General features: G+C 54.1%; 1 protein-coding gene across 1 annotated transcript in view; it reads right to left on the bottom strand.

The window, feature by feature from the left end:
* EXOC6B (exocyst complex component 6B) overlaps positions 1 to 12,130 on the bottom strand; it is a 324,643-nt gene that overhangs the window by 174,620 nt on the left and 137,893 nt on the right. The window contains exon 7 of the mRNA XM_030947367.1: positions 868 to 1,044. Within this exon, the coding sequence (XP_030803227.1) occupies positions 868 to 1,044 (177 nt within the window). The remainder of the gene's footprint in view (positions 1 to 867; positions 1,045 to 12,130) is intronic.

Genomic DNA, 12,130 nt, shown 5'->3' with positions numbered 1-12,130 from the left:
CTGCTCTGGATGCACAGCAGCCATGGAAAGGAGGGAATGGATTCGCAGGGAGAGAACAAAGCCCAGAACCACTCAAACAACCCCAACTTCAAATGTCCAGCCTGTCCTTGGTCCCCTCCCTGTCTGCTGTCATGGTCAGGGTGACCGACACCCCCCAGCCCAGGGACTGGCTGCAGCTGAAAACATCATTTTCCTGACAAAAGAGGTTTCAACAAACAGGAAAAACCATCCAGAGGGGCAGACAGAACTTCCCAGAAGGTCCAGGACACGGCTGCACCCCAAGGAATGATGGACACATCCAAAGGCTCAATCCCCCAGGTCCTGCACTGCAGGTCTGGATCTCTGAGCTGCCTTTCCTGAGACACGAGGCTCAATCCATGGGAAATATCCCAAATCCCAGGTGAACCAGCACTGGGAGGAAGGAAAAACCAACACCACCCCCAGGTTATGAGGTTCCCAAACCCCTCTGTCAGGTCCCAGGAAGCTGCAGCAGGAAGGGAAGGGAAGAAGGGAGCACATGAAGGAATTCAAGTTTCCACCTCTCATCCTGACACAACCCCTTATCCAAAGACAGACCAGGACAAAGGAAAAGGCCAAAATTTGGGTTATGGAGCAATGTTTCCATGAGGGATGGATGTTCTCCAGCAGCACCAAGGTGCTGGGACAGACTGGCGTGGGCAGTTCCCAATCCTTGGCCTCTCTGCTGAGCCCAGTTATGGGAATAGGGAGAAAACCACAAAATAACCAAATTTTGAGACACATCCCACGTTCTCCAGCCTCTTCTGCACCTTCAGGACTCCCCCATGAGCAAGGAGCAAACCCCTTGAGACACCACAGGCACCGCACAGCGCCCAGTTTGGTGTTTACCTCTTCCTCCTCATCCTCATCCTCCACATCCAGGATCCCCGAATCCTGCTCCGACATGGGGCTGGTGTTCTTCACCTCCAGCTCGGAGCTGGCGCTGAACTCCTTCTTGGATTTCTTCCCCCCGCCAATCCTGGGCTGCTGGGACACGATGTTGTCCAGGTTCCTCTGCTGCTGCGCCTAGGAGCAAACACAGATTCCACCTGGGATTTAACTTGGTTTTCAGGCACGAGGAGCAGCCAGCCCTGAACGGGGACAAAGGAGGCCGGAGGCGCCACGCTCTCGGCGGAATTCCGACACGTCGCCTTTCCCCCCGAGCCAGATATTCCCAGATCCATTTGCAAAGCAGGCCAGGGATTATGCAACAATCCAAACACGCTCCTGACTCTTTCCAAATCCCAGCGCCCCGGTCCCCGTGCTGCCACATTGATCCGTTTACGGCCCAGCTGCAGCGATATTGGCCCGCGGGCCATGTGGTGACTGTCACAGGGACCTCCTGAACTGCTGGGTTTGTTCCTCTTTCCCCAGCCGTGGCGGCACAAAACATTCCACATCTGGACCCCAGAGGTTCCTGAAAGCATTTTTGTGGGAGCCCAGGAGGGTTTAATTGCACGTCGCTGATGTGCGGAACGAGCTGTAAAAGGTGCTCAAGGAAAACGTGCTGGAAGCAGCGGGACGGAGGGCTGGGAACACGCGGAGTTATCCCAGGCGTTCTGGGGTTGTCTGGCAGCTGAGGTCACACTGTGCCCTCCCGCAAAAATTCCACTCTTTTTTCCTTTGATATGGAGCACAATAATCGACAGGAAAAGTGGTTCAGCCCCACTTGTTCGGGAGCTCATCAAGTTCAAACCCAAGGGCAGGGAATGGGAATGGCACGAACACACGAGGGGTCAAATCCCAGCCAAAACCAGGGGGAAAAGGCCAATCCCATGGATGTGGCCCTGCTGGACACGTGGGTTTGTGAGCTGGTGCAACTGGAAAATAAACACTCGGAAAACCTGGAATTTATACAGATTTAGGCACAGATTTAGAAGATTCCTCCCCGTATTATGCTGTGGAGTTTTTATGTATCAGGAGAAAGCTATGTGGGAATCATGGAATCATGGACAGGATCTTCAGGATCCTCTCATTCCATGGGCAAGGACACTTTCCACAAGCCCAGGTAGCTCCTGGACATTCTGGAATTCCAGGATTCTCTGAGGTGGCAGAAGGGGCCCATCCCCTTCCCCATGGGAATGTGGCAGCCTGGATTTAGAAGCAGGAAAACCATTAAACCTGTTGGAGATTCAGCTGTCAGCGACACCAAGGGAGAATTAAACATTATTAATTACTATTAAAAATCTCTAATTATTAATTACTTCTGCTACCTGAACTGCAGAGAGCACAAAGCGTGCTCAATCTGTGCGCAAACCTCCCAGATTATTTCCTTCTCAAAACTTGGAAGTTTTAATATCCCACCCAAAAAATAATTCAGGAGCAGCTTTGATTTTTTGCCAGCCTGGAAATCCCTTTGGAATCTCCCCTTGGGAAGCAAAACCCCACCAGGGACTGAACACTGGAGTAATTCCTACACCTGAGGAATATTGAAATCCAAGCATGGCATGAAGACCCCATTCCTTGAAAAATCCAGGCATGGACATCCCATTCCTTGGAAAATCTACCTCAAAGTGCTCCTCGCCCCGAGCACACACAATCAGCTCTGAATTAACTAATGAGCTGGGCAATCCATAACAAAATTCCCTGTACAAAGCTGCCCCTGGAGGCGGCTGCAGCAGGAACAGGAGCGAATCCTTGGATGGGGATGTGAATCCTTGTGGGACGTGCTATCCCACAGCACAACCTTGACCTCTAGTGGCTGGAAAGCAGGAGTAGCCCTGGAGTTTATTTACTCCGAGCGCTCCTCCCAGCTGAGCCAGGGGACTCCCAACCCCATTCCTTTAAAAAAACAAAATCTCTTCAGGGATCAATCCCAACAATGGGAATTTTTGCAACAAAGCCCCAGAGGGAAAGGTCTGGGTGGACACTGCCCGGGACAAAGTTTTGCTCCCGACGTCAGGACGCGAGGCCGGTGGGGAAAGGGGCATTTCTGGCACCGGCATTTTCGGACTTCAGAGGCAGCGCTCTATAGAAAGGCCTTGCAACATCCCATAAAGGGAATTAAGACTTCAAAAAGGGGCGGGAGCGCTCGGTCCTTCAGAAGAGAACACAACAAAGGGTCGGGGTCGGGCCCGCCCAGCGCTGCCATGAGTTTCCCAACCGAGGCCTAATGAAGTTATAACCCCGAATCCACTGGAAATTCCCCCAAAAGCAAGCCCAGTGCACTCATTAAACCCTCCAGTTTATGTAATCCTTCTCCTTCTGGAGAGGGGAGAATCAAAGAGCGGGAAAAGGCGCAGCTTTGGATGGAGCCCTGAGCTGGACACGGCTCGTTAAGCAGGGTGGAGTGGGCCTGGAGAGCACAGGCGGTCATGGGAGAGGGAAATCTGGGATAACGAGCTGGAGGATGCTGCTGCCAGCCCTGGACTCCCCTGCCCCAGCCCTCAGAGTGAAACACACGAGATTTCAGCCTGGACGTGGAGCTGGTGCCACCAAGGATCCATGGAAGTGCTCTCTGAGGATCACCAACCTTGGTCCCACCTCTGTTTTCCAACAGCGATCAATCTTCCCTGTGTGGGAGCACAGCAGGACCAGGTATCAATATTGATAAGATCCAAACCAAATGTTGATAAGATTTCATAAATTCCAGTTATTTAGAAATAAAGGAAATCTGTGCCTCCGTCATCGCTCGAGGACGAGGAGCCCCACAGGAAATTTACCTCCCAAGCTTTGATTTTGCACTTTTAATGCAAATAAACTGATTTATCAAGAGAAGAATTTTGACCTGGATTAAAGTCCAAGCACCAGCTGGGAAAATCACAGAATACAGGAACAGTTTGGGTTGGAAGTGACCATAAATCCCATCCCATTCCACCCCCAGAGACACCTTCTCCTATCCCAGGTGGCTCCAAGCCCCAGTGTCCACCCCGGCCTTGGACACTTCCAGGGATCCAGGGGCAGCCTCAGCAAATCTGGGCACCCTGTGCCAGGGCCTCCCCACTCTCTGAATGAAAAAAAAGGAAAAATTTGTATGTCCCAATTCCCAGATATCCTAAAAAGCAGCCAGAGGACGCTCCCAAAGCCATAAAATGTTTCCAGCCCACCAGGAGCAACTGGGACCTTGAGAAATCTTCACCTTTGAGGATTTTCGCGGGGGGAGTTTTAAATTGGACGAGACTTTCCAGGGATTTCTGCCTGAATGGCCTCACATTCACTCAGTGGAGCTTTGTTCCCTTCCCTTTGCGGGAACACAGGAGCCAAATCCCGATCTGTGATGGGCACATTCCCCCTGCAGCAGGAACAGGAGTGCCCTGAGCCCGGAGTGAAGGAGTGATGCTGGAGCCAGGCCCTGCACACGCCGGGAGGAACAGGAATGGCTTTTCCATCTCCATCCCCACCAGGGCATTCCCAACCCCCCGCTCCCGGCAGGAAACGATCTGGACTGAGGTGACCCAGAAGTGAGAAATATCGAATTTTCCTCAGCTCCGTGAAGACAGCGAGGTTTGGGTTTCACTGCGAGCGAAAGGCAGGGCTGGGGGGAGGCCCAGAGGAAGCAGCTCCGGAGAAACTCGGGATTATCCAAAGGAACTCCCCACTCATTCCCAGCATCTCCCCGGGCCGGGGTGCAGCAGAACAACCCTTCCATGGATGTGCTGTGGCACAGGAAGGATCAAACCCGACCTGCAGAGGAGCACTGCTGGGTCTGGGGGCTCTGTTCCCCACAAAGGGATGAGTTCCCCACATCAAAGGCCGGGTGACACCCGTGGTGCCCTCAGAAAACTGACAGAAGCAGGGCTGAGGGAAGCCTAAAGCCCTCAGGAGATGACAAATCCAACCCAACCCCCCCCACCCTTTGGTGTGGTTTCCAGGAAAGCGAGGCCAGCTTGGGGTTATCCTGTGGGATTGCCTCTGTTATCCAGGACCACCAATCCTGGCTCGCTCTGCTCCATGGGAGCATAAAGACAGGCAGGAGGGCCAAGGCCTGGTCACAGCTGATGCTGCTTTTAGGATCAAACACAAAGTGCTGGGATCGTGCAGGTGAAGCTCCCTCCAAGCACAGCCACGTCCCTCATCCACAGCAGCCTCGAGACCAGGAGCGCCCCCGTCATTCCATCAGGGCAGAATTCCCAGCTCCTGGTGGGAATTCTCTATCCAGACTGGCTGGTAGGACAAGCAGAGGCACCTCTCCACCTCCAGGGCCAGGCCTGGCTCAGTGACCCATTTGTGCACTGAGGTTGTCATCAGGCAGTCCAGAAGACTTTTAGGGGACCTGGGACAGCGGGAGGTGTCCCTGCCCATGGCAGGGGGTGGAATGGGATGGGATTTAAACTCCTTTCCCACCCAAACCGTCCTGGGATTATTTGATGATGTAAATCCTGTCTCCTGTGCATCCCTTCACCGAGGGCTCGACCCTGCAGGACGCAGCTTTGGGGCTTACTCTTCAAACCCTAAAATTCCCAGAGAGGTGTGGACTCCTCATCCCTGGAAGTGCCCAAGGTCAGGCTGGACAGGGCTTGGAGCAACCTGGGATAGTGGAAGGTGTCCCTGCTCAGGCAGGGGTGGGATGGGATGATTTTTAAGGTCCCTTCCAACCCAAACCATCCTGGGATTCAAAGCCCTCAGCAGGAAGGACTTCCCTCAGCATTCCAGGATCCACCCCAAAAAACTCCCACAAGCTTGCAAACAGCAACTCCACCTTCCCACCCCTCACAACCAAACCCACCCAGCCCAACCAAGCTGGAGCTGAATTTGTGTAGCTGAATTTTTCAGAGTTGGGTTTTTCAAAGCAACTCAACTCCTCGAGATCGAGTGACCCTGGCTCCAAACCTGCTCCCCAATGCCACGGAGGCATTCCCAGCTCCACGGCATCATTCCCAGTGCCATGGGGTCATTCTCAGCACCACGGGATCATTCCCAGCTCCACGGCATCATTCCCAGTGCCATGGGGTCATTCCCAGTGCCATGGGATCATTCCCACTGCCATGGGATCATTCCCAGTTCCATGGGGTCATTCCCAGTTCCATGGGGTCATTCCCACTGCCATGGGATCATTCCCACTGCCATGGGGTCATTCCCAACACCATGGGATCATTATCAGTACCATGGGATCATTCCCAGCTCCACGGCATCATTCCCACTGCCATGGGATCATTCCCAGTTCCATGGGATCATTCCCAATACCATGGGATCATTCCCAGTGCCATGGGATCATTCCCACTGCCATGGGATCATTCCCAAGGCCATGGAGTCATTCCCAACACTACGGGATCATTCCCAACACCATGGAGTCACCCCCACTGCCATGGAGTCATTCCCAATGCCATGGACTGGGATCAGTCCCAGTGCCATGGAGTCAATCCCAGCTCCATGGAGTCATTCCCAATGCCACGGGATCACTCCCAATGCCATGGAGTCATTCCCAACACCATGGGATCATTCCCAGTGCCATGGGATCATTCCCACTGCCATGGGAACATTCCCAATGCCATGGAGTCATTCCCAACACCATGGGCTCATTCCCAAAGCCACGGGGTTGTTCCCAACACCATGGGATCATTCCCAAGGCCATGGGATCGTTCCCAGTGCCATGGGGTCATTCCCAAAGCCATGGGGTCGTTCCCAACACCATGGGATCATTCCCAATACCTTGGGATCGTTCCCAGTGCCATGGGGTCATTCCCACTGCCATGGGATCATTCCCACTGCCACAGGATCATTCCCAACACCCTGGAGTCACTCCCAATGCCATGGAGTCACTCCCAGCACCATGGAGTCAGTCCCAGTGCCATGGAGCCAATCCCAGTGCCATGGAGTCACTCCCAGCTCCATGGAGTCATTCCCAATGCCATGGGATCATTCCCAACGTCACAGGATCATTCCCAATGCCACCGGATCATTCCCAACACCATGGGATCATTTCCCGATGCCACAGGATCATTCCCAACACCATGAGCTCATTCCCAACACCACAAGATCATTTCCAACACCAAGGATCATTCCCAATACCACGAGATCATTCCCAACACCACAAGATCATTCCCAACACCACGCAGGATCATTCCCAACACCAAGGGATCATTTCCAACACCAAGAGATCATTCCCAATACCATGGGCTCATTCCCAGTGCCCCAGGATCATTCCCAGAGCAGGCCAGGGACCCCTCCAGGCTCTGCCTCCAGAGCCATCCTAAGGAAAAGTTGTTTGACCACCTCCAGGAGGAAGGAGCTCCTCTAAAACTCCAATATTGTTATTTTTGTAACTTTATCTTGTTTTCTGCACCCTCTTGCAAACACTTGAGTCTCACCTCCCCTCACCTCCACCCACCAATATTTACTTATGAGCAGAATCTAATTAGGTTTTTCCTGATGAGACACGAGATAAGGCCTGGGGAGAAGGGGCTGGTGATTTAAAGGGAGCCATGATTTAAGGGCTGGCTTTGGTAGTTTTGATTAGTTCCTGCTGTGATGCTTTTACAGACCTCTCTAATGGGCTGAGACACCGAATTTTCAAATATCATTTTCCAATATCCCCAGGAATGGGACACATATTCCTTAAGCAATCTTAAGGAAAAAAAAAAAAAGAAGGGAGAAAAAAAAATAAAGCAGCAAAGCCGACTGGCTACGGGGGTAGGGGGAAAAAAAGAACGTTAATAAAAAATGACAGTAGGGCTGGAGCCCTGCCAGAGAGCCATTCCAAAGTTATAAAATCCCCCAGGGATCAGATAAAAGCAGGGATTATTATTGCAAGGTGTAAACTCAGCACACGGCCGCAGCTCCTGCTTTGAGTTTGCCCGCGGAGCCGGCGCTGTCGGGACCAGGAGGGGCTCGGCCTCTCCCGCCCCCGGTGCTAACTTGTTATCAGAGCAGACAATTTGTTGGAGGTTTGGCTGACAAAGTTCTCCCTGGGCTCAGGAAACGAGGCCCAACAATGGGAGGGTTTTTTGTTTTTTTTTTTTTTTTTTGAACTCCATTCCAGGTCATTAAATAAAAGGAGTTTGGAAATGCAGCACTGGACGGGTTTGTTCTCCCCAGCGCACAGACTCAGCCTCAATCCCCCCCCCACTCGTCATTCCCTAAAAAGTCTCTTCCACCTCAGCCCATCCAGAGCTGAAATCCACCCCGGCTCTGATATTCCTAAACATCAATTTTCCTCAAATACAAGCTTTTGGCGTCGAGTGTGTGATGCGGAAAATGCAATTCCCCCTTTGCTTTGCTCTCACCCCATGATTTACCCTCATCCCTTGCTCCTGCTCCTTTTCCCAACCTGGATTTAAGCCAGGCCTAATTCCATGGATTTTACAGTTCAATATTCCCTGCTCAGAACAAGGGCATCGCTGTGGCTGCAGGATCCCACTGGATTCCAAATAATTCCTGTTTGTGCTGCCCTGGATCCCTGGAAGTGCCCAAGGCCAGGCTGGACACTGGGCTTGGAGCACCCTGGGATAGGGGAAGGTGTTGGGCTTGGAATGAGATGGGATTTGAGGTCCTTTCCTACACAAACCATTCCAGGACTCTGGAGCCCCTCTGCTCTGGGAGAGCTGGGAATGTTCCCCTGGAGAAGGGAAAATTCAGGGAATGCTCAGAGTGCCTGCAGGGGCTCCAGGAGAGCTGGAGAGGGACTGGGGACAAGGCCTGCAGGGACAGGAGCCAGGGAATGGCTCCCACTGGGAAAGGGGAGATTGGGCTGGCATCTTGGCAAGGAATTCCTGGCTGGGCTGGAATTCCCAGATTTGCTGGGGCTGCCCCTGGATCCCTGGCAGTGCCCAAGGCCAGGTTGGATCCACCTGGGACAGTGGGAGGTGTCCCTGCCATGGAACTGGATGGGATCAAACCCATGGGATGAGCTCAGCCATATTCACCTCCTTGGGGTTCATTCAGTAACTGGGTTAATTCAGCTTTTCACACAAAACCCATTAAACCTCAGCTGTTCTGGGGGGAGGCTGCTCAGCCCAGCACTGGGAGAAGGGAACAATCCAGACTCTCCTTTCCAAGGAGAAATTTATCACACGAGGATTGATAAAAAGCCTTGGGCAACCACAGCCTCCGGGTCAGCTGCACAAAAAAAAAAAAAGCCACTTTTTAAGGAGCCCTTTATGGCCCAAGTGTTGATTTACACTTCTGTGGGATCCAGATCTGCGGGCAGCTTCAAAGGGAGCTCAGAGGGGCGATTACAGAGTTTATTTATCACATTTACACGGCAGCAGAGGAGCCGAGAATGAGCTCAGGGCACCCAAGGCAGCAGCAGGAGGAGGAGGAGGAGGAGGAGGAGGAGGAGGATGGGTTCCACAGGGAATTTCAAACACATGAAAGTCCTCGGCCTGGCACAGCTCGGGGCTCTGCTCCAGCAGCCCAAGCTCTTGGGCACAAAAATGGTTCACAATTCATCTGAGCTGAGATGGAACTGGGACCCTTTGCTTCCCTTCCACCAACCGTTTAAAATCCCGTTTCCAGCTGGGAGCACCCCTGGATGAAATCCCCCACGCTGGGAGCTGCTGTGGCCCCAGGGCTGGTCCAACTCTGCCCAAGGAGGCACAGCCATGACTCAAAGCTGCGCTGGAAACTCCCACACGTCCCTTGAACCTCTCCTCACTCCCAGTTGGGACCCAGGCAGAGCCCTGAGTAAGAGAGGGAGCAGCAGAGGAACCACAACCAAACCTGGTCACAGGTGAGAGGCTCTGGAATGACTCAGGAGCACCCGAGCGTGCAGGGCCTGCCTGTGGGAGCTCTCCCAGGGAATTGGGATTGTTTTCCAAGCCAGGCTTTGTTCCAACACGCTCCCTGACAGGCAAGGCATGGCACAGGGAACAGGGCTTGGCGTTTGGGGTTGGGTTTTTTTTTTTTCCCCACAGTGAAAGTGTTAAAAAGGAGAAATCCAGGCAAAAGGCTTTCTTTCCTCAGGAAGGAAAAAAAAAATACAGAGGAAAAGGGAATGAAGCTGGAGAGTGGGGAGTTAAAGGGACAAATTCCGGCTTTGACTTAAGGATGTCCTACCAGAGAATTGCAGAATTAAAAACCTGGGCAGTTCACGGAATCACGGAGCGCTTTGGGTTGGAAAAGCTCATCCCATTCCAGCCCTTCCATGGGCAGGAACACCTTGCACCATCCCAGGGTGCTCTGAGCCTTTCCCTGCCCTTCCCTGAGCGCCCCCAGCGCAGCTCTGGGGCTTGGAGAGAGCCTGGAGCGCCAGGAGAGCTCCTCCTCAACCCAAAGGCCCCAGTGAAATTCCAGCCCCAGCACGGGAATGATCCCAGCTCCAGGAGCTCCTCCAAGCCCCTGGGGCCTCTCCAGGTGCTGTGCCCACCTCTGTCCTTGCCCAGGGAAGGGGGGACCCTCACCCCTCAGGAAATTCAGGATAAAGGCAGCCACGGAATAGATCTCACTGAAGGGGGAAGGTTTTGGGCTGGACGTTCCAGGGTTTGATCCGGGGGGAATTCTGGAAAAACCATCCATGTGCTCAGCTTGGAGCTGCCCCTGCCCGAGCTCTGACACCACACAGGGCCCTCTACTCCAGCCACGAGTTTGAGCAGCCTGATTCCAGCATTTCCCAAGGGATTTTCCTCCCATTTTCCCTTCCCACCAGCTGGGAAGCTGCTGCTCTCCTGAGGAGCAGCCTGCCTGTTATCCCCGCTTTCCATGGCAGGAGCTGCTCCCCCAGCCCTGCAGCAGACAGGGATTATCACTCACGGATGCCCCACTTTTCCCTGACCTCACAAGGTTCCCCAGGGAGCCACCCCGGCCTGGGATGGAATCCTTGGATCCCGGTGTCCGTGGGAGTTCCCAGCACACCCCCTCCCTGGGCTCTGGCACTTGCAGATAAGGCTCCTTTCAAGATTCTGCTTTTGTTCCCATTTATCAGCCTGGGCTGGGAGTTTGAAGGATTCTGAGGGACTGGCCGGGGTCAGAGCACCTCCCTGGGATGGTCCTGATCCTCCTGGAACAACAGGACTCAGTAATTCCCAGGAAAAGCCCGGTGTGGGCAGTCCTGGACAAAAGAGGATTTTGGCTTTTCACAGGACAGCCCGAAAGTCTTTAAGTGAGATCTGGGAAGAGCTGCAGAGATCTTTTGGCTCTAATTCAGATCCCAGACCTGAGGGCAGAACATCCTCAGGCATTCCCATGGAAATCTGGGATAAGGGGATCCCAAGGGGACATGTTCCATGCTGGGATCTGGGAACCGAGCAACAGGGTAACTCAGTTCAGTGACTGAGGGACAGAGATGGGATCCGGGATGTTCGCTGAGTCCGGGAAGAACCTGCCCGACTAAGGCTGCCCTGACATCCCCAAGATCCTGTTTTCCATGGCAGAGGAATGTTCTTCCAGGGATTGGCTGTGGCTGCTGCCTGAAGCGCCTGTGCTTCAGAGCTATGGACCAAAGTGAAATCCCCATGGCATGGCTTGGGATGGAAGGGAACCTTAAAAACCACCTTGTTGCACCTCCCACTGTCCCAGGTGGATCCAGCCTGGCCTTGGGCACTGCCAGGGATCCAGGGGCAGCCCCAGCAAATCTGGGAATTCCAGCCCAGCCAGGAATTCCTTGCCAAGATGCCAGCCCAATCTCCCCTTTCCCAGTGGGAGCCATTCCCTGGCTCCTGTCCCTGCAGGCCTTGTCCCCAGTCCCTCTCCAGCTCTCCTGCAGCCCCTCCAGGCCCTGCCAGGGGCTCTGAGCTCTGCCTGGAGCCTTCCCTTCTCCAGGGGAGCATTCCCAGCTCTGCCAGCCTGGCTCCAGAGCAGAGGGGCTCCAGCCCTGCAGCAGCTCCGGGGCCTCCTCTGGGCTCTCTGCAGCAGCTCCACGTGCTCCTGCTGTTGGCCCCAGGGCTGGGGCAGCTCTGCAGGTGGGCTCTCACCTGAGCCAGGGGCACAGCGACACAATTCCCACCTTGCCTTTGCCATCAGCCAGGGCTGAGCAGGGGGGTCTGGGCTGGGCTGTTCCAGCCTCATCCCAACATCCCAAACCCTCTCCCAGGGCTGCTCTCCATCCCTTCCTTCTCCTCCCTGCCTGGATTTGTGCTGGGGTTGTCCCAGTCCAGGTGCAGCTCCAGCCCTGCTGAACTTGCTGAGGTTCTGCCCCAGCTCTCTGGCAGGGACCCCCCAGCCCATCCCTCACCCCCGTGTCCATCTGTCCCTCCCTGTCTGTCCAGTCTGTCCCGGGACGCTGTGTGGGACGGAGCCA

The sequence above is a fragment of the Camarhynchus parvulus genome, chromosome 4 (genome assembly GCF_901933205.1).
Source record: "Camarhynchus parvulus chromosome 4, STF_HiC, whole genome shotgun sequence".
NCBI lineage: Eukaryota > Metazoa > Chordata > Aves > Passeriformes > Thraupidae > Camarhynchus > Camarhynchus parvulus.
The sequence above is the reverse complement of the archived record's forward strand: the minus strand, read 5'-3'. Positions and strand labels throughout refer to the sequence as shown.